General features: G+C 42.5%; 2 protein-coding genes across 5 annotated transcripts in view; both read left to right on the forward strand.

Moving 5' to 3' along the window:
• Positions 1–12,456, forward strand: part of RNF145 (ring finger protein 145) — a 74,608-nt gene extending 62,152 nt beyond the window's left edge. For all 3 annotated transcript variants that reach the window (XM_081184943.1, XM_081184942.1, XM_081184944.1), the window contains exons 6-11: positions 973–1,148; positions 2,402–2,542; positions 4,514–4,696; positions 6,868–7,015; positions 7,763–8,119; positions 10,775–12,456. In XM_081184943.1, coding sequence (XP_081041069.1) covers positions 973–1,148; positions 2,402–2,542; positions 4,514–4,696; positions 6,868–7,015; positions 7,763–8,119; positions 10,775–11,209 — 1,440 coding nt within the window. In that variant the 3' untranslated portion in view covers positions 11,210–12,456. The remainder of the gene's footprint in view (positions 1–972; positions 1,149–2,401; positions 2,543–4,513; positions 4,697–6,867; positions 7,016–7,762; positions 8,120–10,774) is intronic.
• Positions 1–26,870, forward strand: part of LOC308582131 (ovomucoid-like) — a 331,104-nt gene that overhangs the window by 139,545 nt on the left and 164,689 nt on the right. The gene's annotated exons all lie outside the window — the stretch shown is intronic.

A 26,870-nucleotide genomic window follows, 5' to 3' on the forward strand; every position in this document is an offset into this window, starting at 1 on the left:
CTATATGACATTGGCTGAGATGACAGGCAGAATCCGCGATCAACGCAAAGAGACGGTGGAAGAAGAATGGCGAAAATTTAAAAGCTATCTTAAGGACTATCATAAACTTAATGAATGTTAAAGTGTTGTGGTTCCTAGAAACAAAGGGATACAGCGATATAAGATTAGAACATAGAGAGGATTAGGATGACAGAGATTGAAAGTAACAATTGGGAGTTGCTAAAAATTTTGGACATTGGGATGCAGAAAGGGGGGGGGTATGGGGAAGTCCTAGAAAAGAGGTTTAGGAAAATATGTTATGATATTATACATGTATGTTTGTCTTTTTAAGTGTTTGTTTGTCTTCAAAAAAGTTTGTAAAACCAATAAAAATTTTATAAAAAATAAAAATAAAAATAGGATAGCTATAGCATAGCTGCTTATTTCCTTGACATCTGATGGGAGGGTGTTCCACAGGGCAGGCGCCACTACCGAGAAGGCCCTTTGTCTGGTTCCCTGTAACCTCACTTCTTGCAATGAGGGAACCGCTAGAAGGCCCTTGGCGCTGGATCTCAGTGTCCAGGCTGAACGATGGGGGTGGAGATGCTCCTTCAGGTATACAGGACCGAGGCCATTTATCATCATCATCATCATCTCAGTAAAGTGCCAAGACACAAAGATGTGCCTTAATTATCAAAATGAATGCCACATGCTAGTTTAGGAACCATAGATTGCAACTGAAAAATGATTTTCTTTCTTCTTCTTTTTTAAAAAGGTAAAAGTGGTGGCTCAGATTTGATACCTGTGATTTGTCAACAGGAAGGTGGCAAAAATAGTTGGCAGAGTGTCTGTTTGGTTGTGACAGTAAATGTGAATAACTGTGCCGTCACTCATTATTTACATCCAGTGATCCCCATTTTCTCCTTCTGATATTTAGATTTTGGGGAGGCAACGGAAATCATTAAAAATCTTCTCTTCTTTTAACTTGTCCAGGTGGTTGAAGTGTATGGCCTCCTGGCCCTGGGGATGTCCCTGTGGAACCAGCTGGTGGTCCCTGTCCTCTTCATGGTCTTCTGGCTGGTACTGTTTGCTCTTCAGATTTACTCCTACTTCAGCACACGGGATCAACCTGCCTCTAGGGAGAGGCTACTCTTCCTCTTTCTAACCAGGTAATTAACAAAAAATCTGTAGCGGGCTGTTGCTAATCTGTGCTGTGTAAAGCAGCATGGCTGGCTAGAACGTTATACTCTAAAACGTTTGGAGGGCACCAGGGTGGCAAAAGCTGTATGCACCTGTTGGCATATACACCATCATAGAAGTTTCTACACATGTGACAGGACTCACCTCACAAGCAACGAAACCTACACCACAGAGCGTTTGCACATACATGCATGTGCCTGCAATCCTTCCCACCTTATTTATTAAAGGAAGAATTACAGAAATTGGGAGTTCTTGTTTCTGCTAAACTTCCTTGCCCCACCCCTCAGTAAATGATTTTCAGGAGGAAATCTAAGAGAAGGCTTCTTTGGCAGGTTTAGCAGCCAAAATGATCAAAAGTGGTTGGCACTCTACCCCCAGGAAAGGGTCTGTTGCACTGTGCTTTGTGGAGTCATTGTAGCCTTTGTCTCTCGGGGCCTTTTGCAGTCTTGCATGTTCCAGGAAGAAGAAGTTGGGTTTCATTGATAACCAGAAATAACTATAAACGGTTTAACGGGATTGCAGAGTAACACATCAGAATGGACCCAAACCCTCATGCGGCAACTTAATTTCTAATTTTACAATCATATTAGGCTTGTATTGTGCAGACATCCTTGGGCTACTGCAGACTCACACTGGAAACTGTGTAGAGAAAATACCTTGTCGACTACTAATGGAAACCTTGTATATGTACCCTTCAATGTTGGTGCCCCACCACAATTGGTTTCTTGTGTCTAATATTTGGCTAAATGGGAATTGATGTATAAATGCATTGGTATAACCTTGCATCTAACTGGACTCTTTTGGATTGAAACATCAATGATCAAACTAAAAGTATTAATTTCTATTCATCAATGAACGACTTGTTATCAAAATATAAGCGGACTGGACCCCCTGCCTCAATGGTACTATCTTGTAATACACATCTCCAGTAATATCACCAATAGTTGAATATTGCTGCCTGATACATGTGTACATTTAAGACCCATTCTGAGTAGAAACGGTTTAGGATTTCACTGCTATGCTAGATGTGTAGCTTCAGCATTAGTATTTATAGAATACGGCAATGGACTGATTCATATTGATATTCCCCTTCTTACCCATGTCTCCATTCCCCTCCTCTTCTTACTCTGTTGTTGTCCTTGTGTCTGTTTTAGCCGCATCAGGGACTACTCTGTGTATCTATGCACAAAGATCTAATTCAGCTGTATTTTCTCCCTCCTAGTATTGCAGAATGCTGCAGCACTCCCTATTCCCTCCTGGGTTTGGTGTTTACAGTCTCCTTCGTGGCACTTGGAGTTCTAACCCTCTGCAAGTTTTACCTGCAAGGCTACCGAGCATTCATGAATGACCCAGCCATGAACAGGTAAGTGCACAGCAGAGGATGCTTAAACCTTTGACAACTTAGGCTGTGTTTAGTTAGGCTGAGCATAGCATAGTGTAATCTTTCTAAATCCTGCTTGCCACAAAAATAGCTTACTATATTGCTCAGGTCCTACTGTTATTAGATTTGACACTGAAATATAGGCTATCTTGTACCTTTCCCCCTAAGAGACATGCTGTGTTGCTCCTTTGCAGTGCCTTCCAAGAGGAATGCAACTTGCTCAAGTTTTACATACACGATCGCAGCTTTATATGTTTGGCTGAATTTGGGGGAGGGGGCAGAAGAGCAGGGGACCATTGGAGATCTCACAAGAGCCTCCATAGCTCACACAGGCACTTCCCAGAGCCCAGTAAGCAAAGCAGAGAGCTTTAAAAGTTCTTTTGCACATCTGATGGTAATATTTCTCCTAAGCTTTTATTGCACTATCAGTTTGCCTCACTTTTGCCGTTTATATTTTTTGCTCCCTGCCAGAACACCCCAACCCGAAAGGGGGGGAAATCCTCTTCAAGCTCCTCCCCCAGAGCTTTGTTTTAACACAGGGGTGTAGGACTTGTGGCACGTCAACTTCAACTAACAACCATTGGCCAGAGCTGGTGTAAATTACACTCCAGCAACATCTGGAGGGCCACAGGCTCCCCATCCCACTTTCAACAATTCTTCTTACCTCATCCTGCAGTTTCCTTGTGATGTTTTAATGAATGTACACCTGCATTTGCTCGCCATCTTGATGAGTAGCCCTAGTCAGTTACCCTTGGCTCTCATGTCCCCGGTTTTAGATTGTAGGCTTCTCAGAGTTGCATCTGGTGTTCCTTAGCTCCCCAAAGCACCAGGCACATTGTGATATCATTTTGTGATACGTAATAACCTGTGTTCTCCTCCCTCCCTTCATACCACAGTTTCCTTCCTTTCTCTTCTGTGTGCCAACCAAAGTAATTTTGTTTCATCCTGAAAGCCTGTTTAAATTACAAGGAGAGACAGCTGAAAATAGCTTCCTTTCTCCCAACAATGGCTTGGCATAAAAATAGGAATTTATAAACATTAGTGGTGCAAAATTTCTAGAATGCTGAAATCTTACATTGTTACATAAGCATATATATTGTACTCAAAAATGAGCCAAGGATCAAAGAGATCAGAAGTGATCCAGGATCATTTCAGGTGAAGACAAGATGTCGAAAAACATTCTCTGGTACCAATATTGTATTTTACAGGATATGTGCAGTTGTATTAAGTCTCACAGCTCTGTAATGTAGGGCCCATGTGATCATTATTAATTTATATTAATTGCTAGTGATTAAATTTGTCATCTGCCCTTCACTGTAAGGTCTCAGGGTAGGTTACATCTAGAAGAAAAATACAAGGCACCAAGAAAAATTAAAAACAACCCTGCCCCCAAATACAAGAGCATTCTCTGTAACCCTATCAGACATGCAATTGTATTTATATGCATTTTTATTGTAGAAGTTCTTATTGTTAAATCATTTCAGGATGTTTTATGGGAAGCAATTCATAAATTAGATAAATGAATAATATTATACGTATCAACTAAATAGTTTAGCTATCAAAGGCCAAAAGAAAAGTGACTGCCTTAAGTTGTAGAGAAGATGGTGCCTGACACACGTCTCCTGAAAGGTAGTTCCACAGTTTGGGGGCCATCACAGAGAAGGCTCTCCCATGGGCCACCACACACATACCTCACACCAGCCATTTTATGGATGGTGACTTGCCTAAGTCTGTCAAGTGAACAGAGATTTGAATTCCAAGACCAGTGCACTGTATTGGGGATTTGCAGCTGACAGCCAATGTCTCGAAAAAGGATCAGATGCAAAAGACAACAGAAACCCACAACATAGTTCTATGTTACGTTGTACAATTCTAAAATTGAGCCAAGTTCATTAATACTACAAATGTTATTCTTGTTTCCCTCCCCCGTTTTTTTCCTTTTACGTGATGAAGAGGGATGACGGAAGGAGTCACACTTTTGATTCTGGCTGTGCAGACTGGCTTGATTGAACTGCAAGTTGTTCACCGGGCCTTCCTGCTCAGTATTATTCTCTTCATTGTGGTTGCGTCCATCCTGCAGTCCATGCTTGAGATAGCAGATCCCATTGTCTTAGCTCTGGGAGCTTCAAGAGACAAGTAAGCCATGCATTTTCTAGTGGTGTCTATTGATTCTTGCTTTGCAAATCTAGTATATATGTGGGATTTTGGACTATGGGCTTGTTAGTTTAGGCACCAAACTATGGCTTCAGAATATGAGAATGAGCATTCAAGGGTCATCAGGCTCACTTACTCCTTCCTTCCTTCATGCATGATGATTGCTTTGCTGGTTGAGGCAAACTCCTGCTTGCCATTTTCTTTGAACTGATCAACTATGGGGCTTACGATCCTGGTTAGCAGAGCATGCACAAATCATAGTTTGTCAGTGTGGGCAAAACAGCAAGCAGAGGTTTGCCTCAAACTTGGGAATACAGGAGCAAACCACTGCACAATGCAAGGGAGAAGGGAACAGCTGATCCCAAGGCTCATTGAAATCTTAGTCTCTGTTTCATTTGAACCAGCCCTGTGTGTCTGGAAGGAAGGCTTAGATCCTTAGCAGCTGAAAAGAAGTGGGATACAGGTCCTCCCTGTTCAGTCCTCTCTGCTCTCTCTGGGGCTATTTATAATGTATGGGAGTAGTTCTCAGTCTTAGTAGTCACCGTATTTTAATGCAGATATAAAGTACTAAAATAGCGTCATGAGGATTAACAGCTCTTCTGCTAAATGTCTGCCTAAGTTTATTTTTTGTGTGTATGTTCTTATGTAGAAGTTTTGAATAGTATATTGAGTTAGCACTGAAAAGGAGCAGCATGGCAGGAGGTGCAAAGGGTGGGATTTGGAGTATGGAACCGAGTCGACCAATAGCAACCGAATGAATACATAGCAGAAAGTGAGCACAGCAACTGAGGACCATAAATCAAAGGAGTAGGGAGAGAAAACCTTGAATGTGTAAGGGTTGGAAACCTGAAATTGATTTACTAGAACAGCAAGAATTTGGGACTAAAATTGCTTTAGTGTTGCATCTTACCTGTGACCTAATGCATAATATTTGAGGGGTTTTTAAAAAAAATGTCCTGGTTAGAAGCTATGGCTTTTTGTACCTTGCCTCCATTCCCTGTAGCTTTGTCTTCCTCTCTTCTGTGTAGCCTGAAAGCGTGGTAAATAAGAGAAGGCTTATTTATATCCACTGTGTCTGTTTGTTTTGCTTAGAGGTTACTTGTGGCCAGCACAGGTTGTTGGAGCATGTTAAATGCTAAATTTATTAGCTGAGGGAAAAGGGAATATCAGAGCTGCGGAATGCATAGCTGGCTCCTATAAATTGGCTCTGCTGGCAGCAGGCTGTAACTCAGCTCTGCTAGGTACAAACTAGGCTGGGGAAAGAAGATCTAGAAATGGCTATGGGCGGTGTCCTTAAATTTTAAGATCCAGATGTTGCGCCTTGGTATTTTCATGAATAAAAGATACAGGAATATGCAAGTCCTCTCTGCACAGACACTTCTGTAGCTTGGAGTTGTGGGTTCCTTTCCTCCCCCCAGGAGACAGCGATATATCTGTGTGTCCACTTTATGCTTATGTACTGTTACAGAGAGATAACCCCTTCGGAGGGTGGGGCATGCAGTCTTCCTCCATTGAAATAGGTCACGAATGAGAGAAGCAACATGGCACTAAATAATGCTACTTTTATAAAGCTAACTGAGTGCTTTCCCCCCATCTGCTGAAACGAAAAGACAATCGTGTTCAAAAGTTAAGTGGGTTGTTACATAAGAACGTAAAATGTGCCTGCTGGATCAGGCCAGGGGCCCTTCTGGTCCAGCATCCTGCTCTCATAGAGGCTACCCAGATGCCCTATGAAGTCTGCCATCTGGACATGCGTGCAGCGACACTCTGCCCACCTGCAGTTCTTAGTATTCAGAGCCATGTTGTCTCTGACTATGGGGGTAGCACCATTGTGGCTAGTAGTCACCGATAGCCTTCTCCCCAATGAATTTGCTTAATCCTCTTTTAAAGCCGCCCATGTTGGGGGCCATCCTTGCCTCTTGCCGGAGCAAATTCCACAATTTTAACTACACATTGCATAAAGAAGTGCTTTCTTTTACTACTTGTCTTGAATTTTCGAACATTCAGCTTCATTGGCTATCCACTGGATGCTTAACACTGGGTTTCTTCTGTGGGGATTGTGATGGTCCCCACTGAGACGATGCGACTCAGCAAGTCACTGAAGACTAAAGCCAGGGCCCTTTTTAATTTTAAAAATGTGTTTCTTTTTACAGGAGCCTTTGGAAGCATTTTCGCGCTGTGAGCCTGTGCTTGTTCTTGCTGGTCTTTCCAGCTTACATGGCCTACATGATCTGTCAGTTTTTCCACATGGACTTCTGGTTACTGATCATCATTTCTAGCAGCATTCTCACCTCCCTCCAGGTAAGGTAAAATGGCTTCTTGTATGCTGTTAATTATTTTTTAGTTCATACCTGGCAGCAAGGCCTTGTGTGGAACAAGCTGGGAAAGGATTAGAAAACCAGAGCTGGAAAGCAGAATGCAAGGTGTTGACCAGGTTGTTGTTGGGAATACAGACTGAAAGTATATGTCTTTTCCATCAAGCTTGGTCTGTGTTGCAGGCCCAAGTACAGGGCATTTGTATTTACAGATTGTAATGGGTTGCATGACGGATATACCAATTTAGAAAACTCCCATTACTAAGGAAGTTTAAACATAAACCATCTCTGTCAAACAGTTGGACACAACCCAGCTAAAGCAGAGCACTTTCCATTGATTTCTAACAGCAGAGTTGACCGTGTGCTCAAATCTCTCCTGCTGAAATCAGTGAGCCTTAAAACTACTTAATGGCTGGAATGTATCTAGCGATATTACATGTAACTTAAGCTATCCTGATCATGCCATAATGTATTTGTGTTGAAACTCTTAACATTGAAATTCAGACTTCCACTTAAAATAGATAAATCATTAAAATATATTGTTCCACTTTTTTAATAAAAAAATTAAGCCTTGAGTTTGTCTTGTTAAATATATCAATTATATATTTATCATTATGCAAGTGCATTGTTAGATTAGGTATCTATATTCTTCACCCATGCAAACAATATTGAGAAGTTCTAGCTTTGTGACTCAGTCCCCTTTTAAAATCAGTGTCATTTTTTCTTGCTCCAGGTGCTTGGAACACTCTTCATTTATGTCTTGTTTATGGTTGAGGAGTTCAGGAGAGAGCCGGTAGAAAACATGGATGATGTCATTTACTATGTGAATGGCACCTATCGACTGCTGGAGTTCCTAGTGGCTCTCTGTGTCGTTGCCTATGGTGTGTCGGAAACCATCTTTGGAGAATGGACTGTGATGGGCTCGATGATCATCTTCATTCATTCCTATTACAATGTGTGGCTTCGTGCTCAATTGGGATGGAAGAGTTTTCTTCTCCGCAGGGATGCTGTGAATAAGATCAAATCACTGCCCACTGCTACCAAGGACCAGTTGGAACAACACAATGATATCTGTGCCATCTGCTATCAGGTGTGTAGTTCTTCTGAAATAGTACTTTTGTGGATATTGTTCTGCCTCCTTATGGTATTTTATTGGAAGAGCTGAAGTTTATGCCTTTGAATTGGGTTAGAAATTAATTGGGGAATTTATTACTACTAGTACTACTGTTACTATTGTTGTTGCTATTTAAATTTGTATTCCGCCCTTCATCCATAGATCTTAGGGCAGTTCACAACATAAAATTACAGTGCAATTGTCCTGCAGGGTAGCACTGCCACCTGTGCAATGGAGGAGTGGAAGCAAGGCTGCCCCTTCACTATGATTCCTGCATTGCAGGGGGTTGGTCTAGATGACCCTCAGGGTCCCTTCCTGTTCTATAAGTCAGTGTTTCCCAACCTTTTTTGGGCAACGGCACACCTGTTTAATGAAAAAAATCTCGCGGCACACCACCATTACAGCCCCGTGACGTCAGCGCGCAGCGTCACGCCGGGAGGGATGCACGAAAGCGAAAGTTTTTTCCTCCCCCTTGCCGGGGAACCTCCAAGCTTTGGGGGTGGGGGGGGAGGAGGCAGCAGAGCGAGGGACTGAGGGACGGCGGCAGCTGAGGCGGCGGCGGCTGTTGTGGTGGTGGCGGCGATAGCGGGCGGAGGAGGGGGCGGCGGCGGGAGTTGCTGCTGCTGTTGTTGCTGCTGCTGCCCGGACATGCCGGCCTCCTCCTCCTCCGCTGTCTCGCGCTCCTCCCTTTTGCACGCGCTGCCCCGCCGCTCGGCACCACCACCGCGGAGCCGCCCCCGGCTCGACGCGGATCCTCGCCGCCGCCGCCTCTCACCGCCCGACTCGCCCGCCTCCCTCCCACGGCACACCAGCCGACGTCTCACGGCACACTAGTGTGCCGCGGAACACCGGTTGGGAAACACTGCTATAAGTCTATGATTTGCCAGCCTGTCTGCACAATGACCTGACTTGTATGATTCTTCCCTTCAGAAGAGTAATAGATGGTGTAGATTAGGTCATTATATTTCCAAGACTTCAAGTAGTATATCCACATCACACATTTTGTTATGCACTACTTCCCCCGTGCAAATTGTAGCCCCAGCCCAGTTAAGTGTTTGAGCTGGGCCAGTCTTTTCACCAGTCACAATTAAAAACAAAACAAAAAAAAGTGGTCAAAGCCAGATGATGCCTGTAATTTTGTAAGATGCATCAAACATAGCTTTTTAAATAAACAAAAGCTTCACATTTTAATTCATCTTGAAGTCATATCTTTTGAAACAAATGTAACTGCTTTATAAAGGATCTCACTTTGACAATTGTGCCCGAAATAAATTGTGTGATGTGTATGCTGATAAGCTTGCAATGGCAACTTGCTTTGCAGCCAATGTTTGTAGCCACCCAGAGATGCGGGTAGGCTGTTGGGTTCCTTCGCACACAGTCTCAACTAGTTTCTCCAAACCCCTGCAAGAACAATTTAATCTCTGAGGCCTGTTCACTGCATCCCTGAAGAACCAGTTGGGCAGAAATTAAAAGGCCAATTATCTAAATTAGATCTAGCCTTTTAAGTGAGCATTAATAATGAAGTTAAAATAAAAACCTGGAAGCAACACTTCCACATTTGTGCTTTAAACTCCCCAAAAACTGTCTTTTCTTCCTAAGAGTGCATGTTGGATCTGAATGAAGTGGTTGTATTGATGGCTCTTGGAATACAAAGCTTCTTGTACTTTCCTAGCTACAGTTTAGGAGCATCAAATCCAAGCCACAGGTTACTAGTAGAGCACATGTACTGCATATATAAGGATCCAGGTTCAATGGAACTGCCAGTGAAAAATGCTTCAGTCAGGCATCTGCATATTTGGGCTAGTCTTGGTAGCCAACCAGAAATTGTGCCAGGAACTTGCTGCTCTTTCCAGGGATGGTACCCTCTCCCTGACCTCATGCTGCACCCCAACAATCAGTGTGAAGTCAGGGACCTTCTCCAGCACCAAGCTTGGAGCTGAGGTTGGGGGCATTCCAGCAATCATTCTGCACTTTTTAGGAACCCTCATTACCTTGGAAATAGAGCGCCAAAGCAGCAGGCCCTTTCCAAGCTTGTTGTGCTGCGCTTTGGAGGCTTTCAAAGAACTTCAGAAGCCCAGTACACTGTCCTCGTCTCCAAGGGCGTTGGCTCCTGGGGGCCAAGGCACTAGGCCCCCCATCTTATTTTCTAGGGGGCTTGGCCCCCTCAATATTCAGTGGGCTCCACGTGTGATGTCAGGACATCACATCAGACCCCCTCAATTGTCTGGAGAAGCTGGTGCCTCTGCTTGTCTCCCTTTCCTGTTCAAAGGTTGGGAGAGTGACTTATCATGCTAGCCAAAGGGTGATGGGACATGCTGTTTCTGCACAGAATTGTGGCATTCATCCAGCTGTGTCTATGTAGTTCTTGCACTGCAAATCCTTAGTAATTAAAATTTAGCCTACTTGCCTAGAATGAAATATTATGCTTTGTGCTTTGCTGTTCTCGTGTGTTACTAATGCATAGATATAAAGCAAGTCTCCTCTGTGTATGAATAAAGGGTGACAACTGAACATGGGCAGTTGGGTCATTGTGGTTTACCTTTTAGCAGTCCATGCTGAGTTTTAGGGTAGCTTCAGGACTCTGCGTGTTTGCTTGGGCGCTGTGTGATCCTTCTGCCTTCTTTCTTTCAGGACATGAAATCTGCTATCATCACGCCTTGCGGCCATTTCTTTCATGCGGGCTGCCTTAAGAAATGGCTTTATGTGCAAGAAACCTGCCCCCTGTGCCACTGCCAACTTAAAAACCCCACTCAGCCCCCGGGGCTAGGATTGGAGCCCGTGCCACAACCAAATCCCGGAGCGGAACAAAACACTGTTCAGCAACAAGCCACTGAGCCCGCCGGTGCAGAGCACCAGGAAAGGGCAGGAGGCAAACCTATTGACAATGGACAAGCTGCCAAAGGATCAGGCTCCCTGCAGGACTCTGTCGATGTGAAGGATGACTCTGTCAGTCTGGACACTGCATCTTCCAGTGAGTCTGGCCAGGGGGAAACTGCCGCCGAAAGGCCGGCTAAAGAACGGGAAGAAGTTGCAACGCGAGATCTAGGGAGCTGCATCCAGAATTGAACAGGCGGGCGCTGGTGGAAGAATTAAGCACTCCAGGAGCTCCTGATTTGGCAGACGGAATCTGAAACCCTTTATTTGTCTTGAACAAGTTTTAACTCTCAGAATGCTGGCCAAAATGTATTTATGATATCCTATGCTGATTTTCTGTGAGCTGCTTCGTTTACAGGGCTGCCAGTGGGTTCCACTGGAAACTACCTTAGAAGCTGCCACCATGTTGCAAAAGGGCAGAAACTGGAAATCAAAACTCAGTATTGTTGGAAGGGAAAGTTGGGCAGCGGGAGATGGGGAACAAATGTGAGGATGTTGGGGTGTGAGTGGAGAGAGAAGAAGAGAGATTAAAATAAAAGACAGTGTTGTTTAAATGGAAAAGGGAGAATAAAATTCAAGGGCAATAGAGGTTTGAGTCCATATCCTTGGCCTTGTCTTTCTACAGTGAGCGGAGCTCAGTCGAGAACAGTGACACAACTCCTGTAGATCTCAGAAGTAACAATAAACAAATCAAGGATTGTGTTGGGACAGGGCAGCACTCAAGTAAGTCGAGTGTGGTGCTTTGGGCATGTCGGGGTAGGGCATTTGCATTCATGTAATCTATAGCAACTCTTGAATTTTTAAGATGGAGTCTTAAACACTTCAATGTTTTAGAAAACCTTTTTTGTTCATGAACTTTCTGGACAGCATGGGCTGTGTGAAGTCATTAAAGCTCCGGTGAACTTTCTGTCTCGCCTCCAGCAGTGAGTGCAAGAGAGAACTGGGAGGAGTTTTATGGTGCTGATTGAAGCCTCTCAGTGCTGTTGAGTTCTGTGTAGTGTATAATTTCTTGCAGATGAATTGAAGCAGTATTAATCTCCTGGCAATATTTGCACCTTTGGGAATGAGTACATCAATTGTATGATCAAACGCCGCAAATGCCACTCCTAAAGCTGTTAATAGGATTTGCACCTTTTTCTTCCCCTTCCCCCTTCTTTGACAAAAATGTGTGTGTATTTAAATTTTTACATTCATCATGGCTTTCAGGTAGAACTAGGGATGTGGGAGGGATGGGAGCTGGCAATTTTTTATGTGAATTTTGATATGAAAAGGAACTAGTCACTTATTTATACACTAGGCTTGGCTCAATTTTTTGTTTTTCTCGAGAGTTGTTGTTCCTAATGTGAAATGTGACATTACTTTATTTTTTAGTAGTGAATTTGGATGTAGACTGACAGACATAGCTGAATGTCTCAATAAAGTACTTTTGAAGATTTTTACATTTTGATTGTCTTGTTCTTCCATAGGAAAGTTTCTTACATTGCAGGATTTTAGACTAGATTACACTTGGGATCCTTTCAAACCCTACAATTCTAGAATTCCTCACAACCCTGTGAGGCAAGGCTACATTATCCTTATTCTATAGAGTATGAACTGAAGCTAAGGTTGCAATCCTAATAATTTAATCATATATACTAATAATAAACTCATTATATGAGTATCTGCCTAATGGCATCATCCATACACAGGTAGGCAATATAAGGCTTGGAAAAACCCTAATGTTTGTAGGAGTTGTAAGACTACAATAACACACACTAACATATGTTAAATCTATATATTTTGGAAAGTGGTTTGTCTGTTTGTTCTATGTAGGTACGGACACCTGTTGAGATAATCATCACCAAACATGACATGAGTATTCACCGTATGGGAGCAGCAGCTTTAGTCAACGTTTGGATGCTGGCTGCCATTTTGAATCAAGATGGTAGAGCAAAACGTGACTTTATCCTGACTCTGCCCATTTGGGGGCTTAAGTTCAGCCGCCTCTCAAGATACTATCACCAGACTCGGCACAAGGCTTCCCAAGGTGGAGCTGGCAGACTTTATTGCCCTTTGGGTGCCAAGCACGATTTTGAATCAAGGCAGACCAAAACGTCACTTTGGCATGACTTCAGATTTGTGGCATCGCAAGTCCAAACTCGCAAATTACGCTATCCATTTAACAAACATATTTTTAGGTTTCCAAAAATTCCCAGGCAGCACATCCCACTACCATAAACATAAAATAAAATTCCTGCAGTGTATGAAAACACCAACAGGAGAGAGCCCCCACCCCACAGCAAAAAAAATAAAATCTGAGGTCTGAGCATACTTAGTGGACACAAAATACTGATTATTGGTGCAGTGGGGTTAGGTAACGCAATGGAGTGGGGAGGAGGCTGGAAACCTGAGGAGCAGCACTGCATTTTGCTGCAGCTCACACTTGTTACTTCCCATGCAATGTTACGGAATGGAATAAGTGTGGTTACAATTAAGGCTGTGTCAGAAATGTGAACCTAAGAAATATGGTTCCTAGGAACCTAAGGAAGATTATTCCTCTCCTGAGCTGCTTCATTTTAAGGACTTGTCTGCTTTCTCTTATCTTCATTTTACAGCTATACAGGGGTTTGTTTGTTTACAGAAGCAAAACGTCTTTTTAATAAGGAGCTTGTAAAAAAATACAGCCACAAAAAAGATGCAACTTAACCTACATTAACACCACACTCCCTCTGCTGGTTAGATCTGCTGCTTCAGGCTCGCTGCTAGAGCAGGGCTAGCAGTAGAATATGTTGATACCTGTAATCTGCAGCACAGAGAGCAGCCGACCAAACTGCGGCTGCCGTTGATCGATCACAGCGATCAACAGGTCGGCCTCTGGAGGGCAGACGATACCTAAAAGGGAGAAGATGCTCCATCTATATGCTGTGATAAAGGGCATCAAGGAGTTGTGGGAAATATCAGGAAACTGATAGGGTGCAATTTATGTTGAGCTTTGTGTATAGATAACTAGCCAAAACAAAGCTGGAAATGACCACATTTTATAGTTTCAGGAACTCTTCCATCAATATACATTGCACAACTGGGAGAAAACTACCACTCAGTCAAGCAGGCTGTGAGAACAGAAGAATGGATAAAACACAGCAAATGTTATCCAGTGCCTCTTTGCAAGATCTGGCTTAAAGCAAGAAAATGCAATAATTGAAACGCAGCCCTTGGGTAGTGGTACGATAAGCGATTCTTCCCAATCCTGGTCTGATCTGGAATTTATCTTGGGAAAACTAAATTTAAAACTATGCATCTGCTAGCCATTTAGATGTTTATTCTGGACTTCCACAATTTAGCTCAATATGGATCCCTAGCTTGGAGGCTTCTAGCACCATGGCAGGAGCTCCTCACTCCTATGGGAGCCTTTTTATAGGCAAACTTACGAGAGGTGGAGGAATACCTTTTATTTTTGCCTAGGAGAACACAACAGCCCATTCACTGGTATGGGAGATACTAAAGGTTTGTGCTCACCATATGGATGGGTAGTTAAACTCTCTTCCTGCCCCTGGTGACCCCCAGTTTCTTGGCAGTGTTCCCAACAGCCTTTCAAATTCTAGCTCCTCTCAAAAATTTGCAAGAGATACACGAGGGAGCCGCTGTTCCTTTCTTAAGCCATGCTCTCAGTTCCGATTTGTTAGCATTTCTAAATTGTGACATTAGCCTGTGACTCCATGAGGTGATCTCCCTTCCCCCAGATGTTGAAATCAGGTTTCCTCCTCATGTGGAGGAGATCTATATACATACATCAGTACATGGAAAAGGCATGGCCATGGAATGTAGCTGGTGGGCACATTGGTAGCAATGGAGCTGCTGGGCAGGATTCCAACCCCTCGCTCAATAAATGGGGGGTGGGTGGGTTTCATCTGAACACATTTAAAGAAATTGGACCAAAACACATCTAGATAGATATTTCTATGAGCCACTGACTCAGGGCAGTGGATTATAGCTTTGACTCTTGTCAGTTGTCAGTTATTAGTCATTCTGCGGTGCCTAAAGTGTGCCTTGCTGAGAAACACCCAGGTCTTAATTTTTAAACTTACGGAGTTAAGTACATAAGAACAGCCTGCTGGATCAGGCCAATGGTCCATCTAGTTCAGCATCCTGTTCTCACAGTGGCCAACCAGATGCCTGTGGGAAGCCTGCAAGAAAGACTTGAGTGCAACTGCATTCTCCCAACATCTGATTCCCAGCAACTATTCAAAGGCACTCTGCCTCTGATAATGGAGATGTAAAGGTAAAGGGACCACTGACAATTAAGTCCAGTTGCGAACGACTCTGGGGTTGCGGTGCTCATCTCACTTTAAAGGCCGAGGGAGCCAGCGTTCGTCTGCTTCCACAGACAGTTTTTTCCGGGTCATGTAGCCGCTTCTGGCGAACCCAGAGCAGCGCACGGAAACGCCGTTTACCTTCCCACCGGAGTGGTACCTATTTATCTACTTGCACTGTGTGCTTTCAAACTGCTAGGTTAGCAGGAGCTGGGACGGAACAACGGGAGCTTACCCCGTCGTGGGGATTCGAACCGCCAACCTTTCGATCGGCAAGCCCAAGTGGCACAGTGGTTTAACCCACAGCACCACCCACGTCCCAATAGTGGAGACAGAGCACAACAATTATTGATAGCCTTGTCCGCCATGAGTTTGTCTAATTCACTCTTAAAGGCATTCAAGTTGGTGGCTGTCACTCCACCTTGGGGGAGCAAATTCCATGTGAGGTCCTTTACTTTTTCCTGTCCTGAATCTTCCAAGAGTCTTCTCCAGCTGAAACTACAAGTTTGGATTTGATATCCCGCTTTATCACTACCCGAAGGAGTCTCAAAGCGGCTAACATTCTCCTTTCCCTTCCTCCCCCACAACAAACACTCTGTGAGGTGAGTGGGGCTGAGAGACTTCACAGAAGTGTGACTGGCCCAAGGTCACCCAGCAGCTGCATGTGGAGGAGCGGAGACGCGAACCCGGTTCCCCAGATTACGTGACTACCGCTCTTAACCACTACACTACAAGTGCTAAATACCACAGATATTTGCAGGGCAGATATGGAAAACAGTGTAAAGGGGAGGCAGGTAGGTGGACAAGGATACTTTCAGGCAATGCCTGATATTTAAAGGAAGCGAGATACACAGGGCATAACTTCCTTTGTACATTGGAGCGCAATGTTTTCTCTTTTTTTGAAACCTCTTCCTAGCATTTCTTAGCATTGCCTTCAAAGCTGAGAAAAGAAAACAGAAGGTCTTGGCTGGAATGCAGAGGGATTAAGTTTGTATTTATTTCCCCTGCTCTGAGCTCGTATTGTGCAGTTTGGAAAGGAAATGTGCTTGAAAGATGGGTTCCTCCATAAACTCTTCCAACTTCTGTTTGTTTTTAGATGGAAATTATTTTCTCAGAGACCCTGCCTGCGAGGAAGTGGGTGTTGATAAGTAAGGCAAAATAAGAAAGCACAGCCTACCACACAGAAGACTTTTAGAAGACATCTGAAGACAACCCTGAGAAGTTTTTAATGGCTGATGTTTTATTTTGTTTTTAATATTTTGTTGGGAGCTTCCCAGAGTAGCTGGGGCAACCCAGATAGGTGGTATATTATTATTATTATTATTATTATTATTATTATTATTATTATTATTAGTTGTAGTTGCTGTTTCCATTAACATGGGCAGTTTAGCAGACATAGCACCTCAGCTCTGCTTCCCCTTTGTACTTTGCATGACTGCAGCATCTGGGCTTGATTAGGCATGTGACCTTCACCTGTTCCAGGCCTACTCCAGATGACGATTCCCACACCACCTCCTAGAGCTAACGAGCACCACCTAGCCAGCTGGTGAGCTTCACCTCAGAGCCTGCTCCCTACACCTCAGAGCCCGCCATGTTTGTAGAGACAGCGGCCCCTCTGGTTCTGCTATTCTCTGTCACCCTGTGAGTACTTCCTTACCCATCCCCTGCTTGTCCCTGTGTGTCCCAGTCCCAGTTACACCCCTCTCTGAGATCCTCCTCTTCCCCATTGTCCTGCCAGTTCATGACACATGGCTACTGAGCATGCTCAATCTTTATTGCGTTGGGTTGTAGTGTGTGCTTGTTGGTTTTTAAAAATAGTTGTTATACTTCTGCAAACTTCGGTGTTGCCCCAAAGCAAGTTGCTGCCTACCTCTTGTCTCACAGTGGTTCTGTTTTGATTGTAATCCTAATTAGAGTACAGTCTATTCTAACCTGATCCTTTAAGCTTGTGGGGAGTCCCTATTTGTGGTCCCCCCGCAAAAACCATGCATTCAGTACTGTGGGCCCAATTTTATGGAGCTCCATCTCAAGTAATTGAGCATGTGGGTGACGTAGCTCTCCTGAGAGTGTGTCATTAGGAGATATCCAGAGGTGTGAGTGATCAGCACAAGTGGATTCCGGACTTTCCTAAACTACAGTTTGGTTAGATGATGGCCAGTGATTTGGTCAACGAGCACTTGCTACTGCTGTGTAGAAGCAGAATGAAAGGCTGGTGTCTGCGGAAGAGATTTATCTTCACCCAAGTTCAGAGGCGGCCTTTACCCTGTAGTTCTGTGGCAAGCACCATAGCTCCGAGGCAGAGCATAGACTATGCATGGAAAAGATCCCAAGTTAAAACTCTGGCATCTTTTGCCTGAAATGCTGGAGAGCTGCTCCCATCCTTGTAAACAATACCAAGCGAGATGAACTCAGCATAAGAGATCTTCCTCTGTTTCCATGAGCTTATTTGAGGTTGCTTTTGGATAGAGGTACAGTGGTACCTCGGTTTTCGAACGTAATCCTTTCCATAAGACCGTTCGAGTTCTGAAACATTTGAAAACTGAAAACTCAATAGCCGACAGCTAGGCCTCAGGATCTTGCACTCAGCAGAAGCTGCGTGGCATGTTCGACTTCTGAAGCATGTTCGAAAACCAAAGCATTTACTTCCAGGTTTACGGCTGAAGTCTGGTCATTGTGAACATACTATGCCAACTGCACTCACTCCTCATTTGTTTCTAGGCCCAATTCAAAGTTTTTGACCTTTTAAAGTCCTTCACAATTTTAGGTCCAGCCATAGTACTTGCCTGCCCTTCATAAGTACCGCTAACTGCCAATATATTCAGATTTTCAGTGGAGGGCATCGTTATTGTTATACTGTTGCTAGCTGCCTTATACTATTTTTGTGCTTTTGTAGCCTTTCATTTTGTATGTTTTTAAAAGTTTCTTGCAAACTGTCCTGGGAATATGATTGATGTGGCTTGCAAAAAGGCCTATAATTAATTAAAATGCCACATGGCAGTTTACATGAAAGACTTTAAAATATTTGTGCTTTATTTTCTCACACACTTAAAATAACAACAGTGTTATACCAGGACTCTAGATCAGAGGCCTTTAGCCAGACTATAATTTAATGACTCTCTATGGGTCACTTGTATGCATGCGCCCCAATATTTGTGGATGCCCCTCCATAGAAGCCTTGCATGGCCACAATGGAAGAAATGCCACAAGGAAATGAAAATCTAATGTGAAGGATCTTTCTTTTCCTTCACTACGTTTTTAAAGTTTTACAGTATTGTATGTTAAGATTATCCTTTTAAAATATATTTAAGAATAAACCATTTTCCTCTTTGCACAAAATACAGAACAAATATGATCTATCCAATAAACAACAATATGCAACATAAGTCAGGTTGGTTTGTAGCCAATGCTAGCCATACTCAGAGTAGACCCACTGAAAATCACAGACATTCATTAATTTCAGTAGGTCTACTCTGAGTATAATTTAGTTGGCTTCAACTGTTTGTGCTTAAATTGGTCCTGAGAGAAAGGAACTATGACACTTCCGTAGCTGGAAAAAAAGTATAATTTAGGAAAGAAAGGCATTAGGATAGATGTTCTCTTGTTGCCCTCAGGATTCTTTGGAAAAATCCCTTTCTCCACTCATTTCTTTATTTTGGAATGCAGCATGGGACCATCTCCTAAATTTCCATCTTGCACAAGTTGAACATTATACCTTTCTGAAACCTAGCTCTGATTAAGAGCCAGCCTAAAAGCTGCTGTGTTTGCAGTCATATTCATCCTTTAGGATTCCTGCCAACCAAGTAGATTATCACTATTCGTATGCTTAGACATGTAGGAAAGAGAGGGAGACTCTTACTCACAGCCAGCTACTAGGTATGTCTACGAGTGTAGATGCATTAGCAATAGGTTAGTTATCAGGAAATTTACAGGCTGGTCCTTTGAATGAGCCCACTGATTTAAAGTTCCATGTTTGTCTATAATTGTCTTACATGTGTTTTTTTAAACTGTATTAATAGCACTAAATGAGAGATGGTATTAAAAAATGCTACCACTAGTTGCCACTGGATGGCACCATGGTTATGGAAACCAACAAGCTCTTTCAAATTTCTTCATGAGAAATGAAGACACTTAATAAATGATATGTTTATTGTATCAAAAAATGTTTTAGTTAGCAGTGTTGCGGCTTTGAAAAATGTTTACTGTAATTGCATGAAAAAACTGTACTTGCAGATTTGTTTGCTTCCTTTCCTTTTAATGCTCCGTTTTCTGTGTTCCTTACAGAGAAGATTCAAAGTGAAATGAATTACAAGGCAGAAAATAATCACTCTTTCATAAGGTCCATGCTGTAAATTGTGAGTATTTCATAAATAAGCCTTTGCTGAAATTAATTAGGAACCCCGTTTACTCCTTGTGTTCACTGAATTTGTCACTTTCTGCATTCTATGGACTTCTAATATGCCACCTTCAAATTTAAAAATAAAAGCTGTGTGCTATACTGCTAAAAATGTAATTCCACACTTTTCCTAAATCAACACACCACATAAAGTATAAGAACATATGGATTGTCTAAAACTCATTAATTAGGATGGCATAGAACAGTGGTCCCCAAACTTTTTTTTTCCACCATGGGCCACGTTAAAATTGCGGAGTGTCTTGGCAGATTTTCCCCCCTGCCTGTTGTAGCAAGTGCAATGCACTATTCAGAATGCTGTATGATTCTTAATCACATTTTATTGTGGCTTTTATTTCTTATATATTGCATTTTATTATATTACCATTTGAATTGCAATATGAGAAATAAATGAAGCAATGAAAAATCAATATTAATATTTTGTGCCATGGGTGTCCCATTTCCTGTCTTCAAGCACAAATCCACAGACATGACACGGACCACCTTAATGAAGTTCATGGACTGATGGTAGACTGTGGACCACCATTTGGGAACCGCTGGTGTAGAATGTCGACGGGTTTCCTTTTAATTCAATCCTTGGTTCAGAAATCTATACTGCCCCCTTCAGGTATTAAGCAACTATGTATAATAATCATGTGTGGGGAGGAGGCAGCTGGGATTATCCTGCTAGCTCCACCCACTAGGCTAGTTCCACCTCCCTGAGTTGGAGGGTGACTATGGAAAGCAGTGAGTGTTCTTCTGAATGTTTCCTGTGTGTTTTAGAGCCCTGGTTTTTTTTCCAGTTTTCTAAAGTGTAGTTGCAAAGTAGAGGAGGCTCCCCTCTTTGTGCAGTTTCCCTCCAACTCATGGTGGGTGATAAGAATAAATCTCTCATAAGCAATAAGAAATGCTAGTTTTAAGCAGTTATGAAGAATGATGTTTAAGAGAGCTTGAAGGGAAAAGGCAGAAATGTACGTGAGAGACAATTAAGAAGCATTATAAATCTATCTACGCTATACAGCTACTCACAGACAGAGGTCTCTGGTCTCCTCATGAGTAACTTAACATCCTGGATGATCAGTTGGAGGGTGAGGGACAAAGGAAGATTGGCAACACTCCATTTTCAAGATCTCTTGACCCAGAAACAATGCATGTAAGGGGGAAATCTGGAACCCCACGGGCTATTTGAAACATTTGTATATTTTCACAGACCCCTAACAAAGATACTTAGATGTTTTCCCCCTTAAAAATAAAATACCACAAGCCGAGGTGATGCAGATTCTGCAGAAGCTACTGTGTTCTATCCTGCAGATATCATTTATGAAACTGAATGTATTCAGAGCCATACAGGGTTTTAATACATTCCAGCTACCTAGATGCTAATGCTAATTTCAGAATATTTTTGAATAAGCAGCATACTCATTATGTTCTGCTAATGGCTCATGTTTTCAAATATTGCCGGTAAATTATGAATTAATTCACAGTGTAAAAGAGATCTGCTTTGAATCGAGTCTCTTCTATTTCAAAGTCTTTTTCTCTTGTGAAAGTCAGAGGATACAGTTCTCAATGGCAAAGTAATTATATGTCCACAAGCCAATTTCTAACTTAGGTATTTCCTACAGATAAAGATTTATGAGAATAAAATTATATGACTAAGGTCAGAATTTCTGAGCAGCGATGTTACCCAAAGGGATTCTTAGGAGAGCTCAAGTTTTTATCCAATTCCCCCAGGACATTAATCAACAAGCCATCCAGCTTCAATTATGGGTTCAGAGGGTGGACTCCCGCCCCCCTCTTCATCACTCTGAATTTTTAAAGCTCTGTGCAAAAATGCCACTAACATTGTCTACTTTTAGTTTGTTTTCCACTGATGAGATGATCATTTATGCATAAATAATTTGCTGGCCCAACTTGACTCAGAGTTGTTGGGTTTTCTTTTTGAAAAGGGTGCTATAAATTCAGTGAGCTGGTTTTTATTATCATTGTTTACTTCAAGCATTTTTATCCTGCTTCTCAGCCAAAAAAAAAAAGGCTTCTAGAATGGTTTACAAGTATCAAAATGCATGACACAAAAAGAAAGGAAGAGGGTAGATCAGGTCAGGGAAGGGAGAAAACCCAGCTACTTTTCTTAGCTACAGAGTTCTTGAAGTCAGGGCCGGCCCATGCATAAGGTGAAATGAGGCAGTTGCTTCAGGTGGCAGATCCAAGGAGCACGTCACCACCACCTCCTCCTCCTCTTCCATGCCTGCCTGTCATGCCCTTCTCCTCCAAGTCCATTGGAGCTACCTCGGCTTTTTAGCACTTGTGGAAAGGTAATTGTGACATGTTGTGCAGGCCAGAGGTCCTTGACTGTTTATTCTTCAGTAAGTCCTGTTGGGATTTACTCCTGGATAAGTGTGCATAGGGTTGTTGCGTAAGCATACAGCATCCCTTCATCCTTTACCCTTGGCCAAGCTGGCTGAGGCTGATAGGAGTTGGAGTCCAACCACATCTGGATGGCCAGATGCTCTCCGGTAGCATGTAGGAAACCTATATAAAAATGGGGCCACTCTCTGACTTGCCGATAATGGACCAGAATGAAAGATGATCCTCCACACTTTGCCATGACAGCATTGTTGGAACCAAGATTTTTGTGTTTTAACTTTTTGGATTTTAAGTCTTCCTCTCCTCTGCACCCACCCCTGAGAGGATAATATGAAGGAGTAACATGGAAAAATATGACTCCTGGCTCTGATGATGTAATGGTTCTTTGTGGTGACATTTTTAAGAGGCCTTGGGGAACAATGACAATAGCAGCCTAAGCATGTGAGATGTTCTTTGTAGTAAAAAGGAAACAAATAAATGTCCCCATTAAACTCTGTGAGGTCAAGAGCATTCTCCTGACCATTTGATTCATACTTTCACTGACACTTTTTTCCTGACTTATCTTTTGGAAGGAACATAAAACAGAGGTACTGCTCTCAACCTTTTGTACACAGAACATGACAAAGAATTTCCAATCTGCCAAAAAAAGAGACATTTTTCTCACTGCTTGAGTATGAAAAACTGCCATTGTGAAGAGACTTTTAAAAGGTTTGCTAAGGCCTTGCCTGCCAGAATTCTCTTTTTAGGTGAACTTACTTTTCTGTTAAACTCCACCCCACCTTTTATTTAAACAAACAAACACCCATATTCTGGTTATTTTGATGGGAAATTTTGAAATCAGAAAGTGCCCAACTGTCACTTCTGTCCCATCTCAGAAAAGAGATCACAAAGGTGATATCTACACTGCCCCCGCCCCAAGAAGGACAACCTATCCCTTCAGGATGGTTAAAGCATATGGGGCTTAGAAAAAAAGGCTTTTGAAGGAGACATGATAAAGGCTTATAAAATGAATGACGTCTGGGGAAAATGAATAGAAGTTTTCTTTCACACACAGACATCGTTCTAGAAACTGGACCCAAAAATGAAGATTGACTGGCAGTCATTTCAGAACAGGCAAAAAGTAAGTACGGTACATAATCAACTTATTTTTGCAGGCAATTAAGAAGTTGCCTTGTATCTAACTATTGGTTCACTTAGCTTAGTGCAGAGATGGGGGGTGCAACTTAATTGAGAAGTGAAATCACAGAATTATGGAGCTGGAAGGGAACACAAGGGTCATTTAGTCCAACCCTCTGCAATGCAGGAATCTTTTTGAAATGAAAGCAAGGAAGGAGTCATTCGAGTGTTTTAAGTATTGATTGACTGATTGATTGATTGATTGATTGATTGATTGACTGATGGATGTATTTGAATTTTTCATGAGTTTGATCGTCACTGTTCATCATTTTTAGTAGTTGCAATGAAAATGTTTACATAAACTGTGATGATTTGTAATTTTCTGATGTAGTAAAATTTGATTGATGTAGTTTTGCCTATGTAGCAAATTGGCATTCATGGTTATTAATTAATTCACCATTATTAAATGGTGCATACTAAACTTTATAGCACATTCCTGTTGTTATTCTGTGCTTTCTGTTGATAGCAACTGGGAGGAGGTGCAGGAGGAAGGCCCCAAGTCTCTTTTGCCTTGGGCCACCTCTCAGTGTTGACTGGCTCAGAGTGAACTGCATGCTATGCAATGACCGGCCATGGTGACTTTCCTGAGGCTGAATGTTTGGATTTGGGGGTCTGAGTTTTGACTCAAAACCTCGATTGCGCTGCAACTAAAGCCTTAGCTAAATACCTAAGAAAAATGAATATCTGGTGTTAACTTGATTCTTAGACTTGCAGAGAGCTCTGCACAATAAAGGGAATGTTGAAAAAGAGTTATATGCACAACTGGACACTAGATGTCAACATAGTTCCATAAAAACAGGATTGAAGAGCCCAAGTCTCTTCAGTTTGAGTGTTGTTTAGATGCTATATTTTCAGGAATGGGTCACATTTGCCCAGGATCTGGGAAATAAAAAACAACAACTAAACATTTGTTTTAAGATGCATACTCTTAATTTTTTTCAACGTATTCCCAGGCAGGGCATTTTGTGGTAGGAAAATATCTAATTAGAGAAGTTTGATTAGAACCAAGGTTAAATACACTCAGCCTCACCAACTGGAAGAATCTGAATTATTTAGAACAGCAAGCCACTGAACCATAGTGTCCACTCTATTTAGCTACTCGTGTCTTAACAAAGGCTGTGAGCCTTGCCTCTTAAAGGGCAGGACACAACAACAAGATCTGTTGGATAAAAAACGCAACTGTGTATTCAGGCTACCTTTGCACATTCCTGCTAGCGTGTTAATGTTTTAAATGTTCGGTGTGTAAGATGAGGGATCTTTTTAATGGCAACATTGTCTTGCTTTATGAGTAATTAATACAACGAGAAACATGTGCTTCTATCTCCTGTCCCAAAAGAAAGCTTTCAGAAACACTACCACTGATTTTGATGTATGCTGTGCTTTGATTGTTTGCATTGTTTGCAATAGATAAGGTTTTAAAACTACGTGAGCTTGGAAAAGAATATAAATTATAAAATAATATAAATAATAATTCAACCCTGGCTGCCCCACCCCCAGCAAGAGGACTCTCATCTCAGGTGTTGTGTTTAAGAAACAATTCATTTCCAAAATTACACGTGCTAGGTCTTTTTTTCCTTGTTGCAAAGTCTGGGGGAATATTGTCTCTCTCCCCCCCCCTTTTTTTAATTGCCACCTATATTTTCAGCAAAGCTAATCCCATTAACAGAAGTTTTCATAACAAGGCTGTGTATAACTACAGGGTCACCTCCTGATGTTTTCTCCCTAGTATGATGCAAAATACCTGCTGAGGCGTTTTGTTGTTGTTTGTTCACTTTGAAATCAGGCCCTCCCTAGTTTTCACCTGAACAAAGATCCACTGGATATAGATATAATTATAGGTGGTTATAACAAAGAGGGGACTGGTGGCACATGGCCAGAAACTAAGTCAAGAAATGACCATGACCTAATAAGTAATCTTGTGTTCTCTTGACTTTGACCTCCTGAATATGACTTGCATCTCTGCCTTTTCTGATCTGTAAAACTAATTAGAAATTATGGCACATCCAGTTAAAGTTAAGAAGTTTAAAGTCCTGCTACTTTGGGTATGGACTGTTGTTCCAGAGCTTTCCCACCTTTAGATGTGGACTTTTTCAGTCATGGCTATTTCAAACTTTCCAAATGTCAGGAAAACCCCACAGTTAAAAGGGGAAAGGTCTGGGGCAACACTGGGATGGGGAGGTTTTCACGTGGACTCCCCTACATTTAGGGGCAGACGGACTGGTGCAAATCCACATTTTTCTCTGGTGTGGACAATTCCATAGAGCCAAACTAGATGTGATGTTAAACAAGTTACTGTATTTAACATGTGTGTGTTGTTGTTTTTTTAAAAGTTACTGTGATAGGGCCTGAGTAGGATAATGGCACAATAGGGAGGAAGACTTTCACCCTTTCCCACTGCCACCGCAATCCAATAGCTCCCTCACCACAATGCTATTATTTGCATTGGAGCAAAAGCTCCCATAAGTTCTAATGAGGCTTCACCCCCACCTGAATGCAAATAGCAGCTAATGGGGAGGATATTTTGGTGGGCATTGCAACCGGAGGCATACCTAAAGTCCCTTACACTCTTGGCAAAAAGCTGTAGTGGTCCCCCTTCCCCTCGAAAAAAGCCACTTTACCACAATAGTCACATTAGAAATTACTATGTTTTGTGTGACCCAAGTACTTGAAGCACCTGGAGTAAGGGTGGAAGGGCGAAAAGAATTGCATGTCTTTTTGCCACAGTGTGAGAGGAACAGGAAGCTTCTCCTGCATTGGATCTCATTGCAACTGTGGTGGCACGTCAACACACACATATATGCCATACATGCCATAGCCTGACAGGCGATTTTTGCACCCCCTCTGGGTTTGTGGCTCCAGTGGGGGGGCCGGTTTCGCCAACCCCAAGATATGCCTCTGATTGTAACAGTGGGGCAAAGAGTTACACTTCCCCCTTCGCAGCTGCCACAGTTCTGATTGTGCTTATTCCCCCTTCTCTACGGTCGCTATTTATCCAGGCTAACATGTAAAATATGACAATGCATTATGTCACATCTCATTTTGCCCTTTGGCATGCACTACTTAATCTCTCCTGTTGACTTTGTTAGGGCTTTAAAGAGCTACATTTGGCCTGGATAGTGCCCAATAGGAACATCCCACAGGTTTCCCTTAGAACATTGTTTCCCTACATAGGAAGTTATGCAAAACGTACACATGGTCAGGCATGGAAAATGTGGGGTGACATTCAACTTAGTTTTACAAAGAGCTGATGTTTTGAAATGAATAGACCTAATTGAGCTGTGTTCATTAATTCCAACGGGTCTACTCTGAGTTGGGTTAATACCCATTTTTGCCATGGGTACATGTGCTAAGAAGCTTGGAAACTGGAGAAGGTGCATACAGCTGACTTAGAACAAGTGCTTCCATTAATGGGCAGTGGCTATATATACATAGGAAGCTGTCTTAACAGTGAGTCAAGTCATTGGCCCATCTAGCTCAGTATTATCTACACTGACTCTTCAGGTCTGATGCAGAAAGAGATCTAAACATGATTGCTTCTACCAAGAGCTCACCATGGTGCCCACTTATCAAAATGGAGCATGCCCTAGCCAGATACCTGACAAAGCTCCCATTTGCCGTACTAAGAATCGCTTTT

This window comes from Podarcis bocagei (assembly GCF_964188305.1).
Source record: "Podarcis bocagei genome assembly, chromosome: 2".
In the NCBI taxonomy this organism is placed as follows: domain Eukaryota; kingdom Metazoa; phylum Chordata; class Lepidosauria; order Squamata; family Lacertidae; genus Podarcis; species Podarcis bocagei.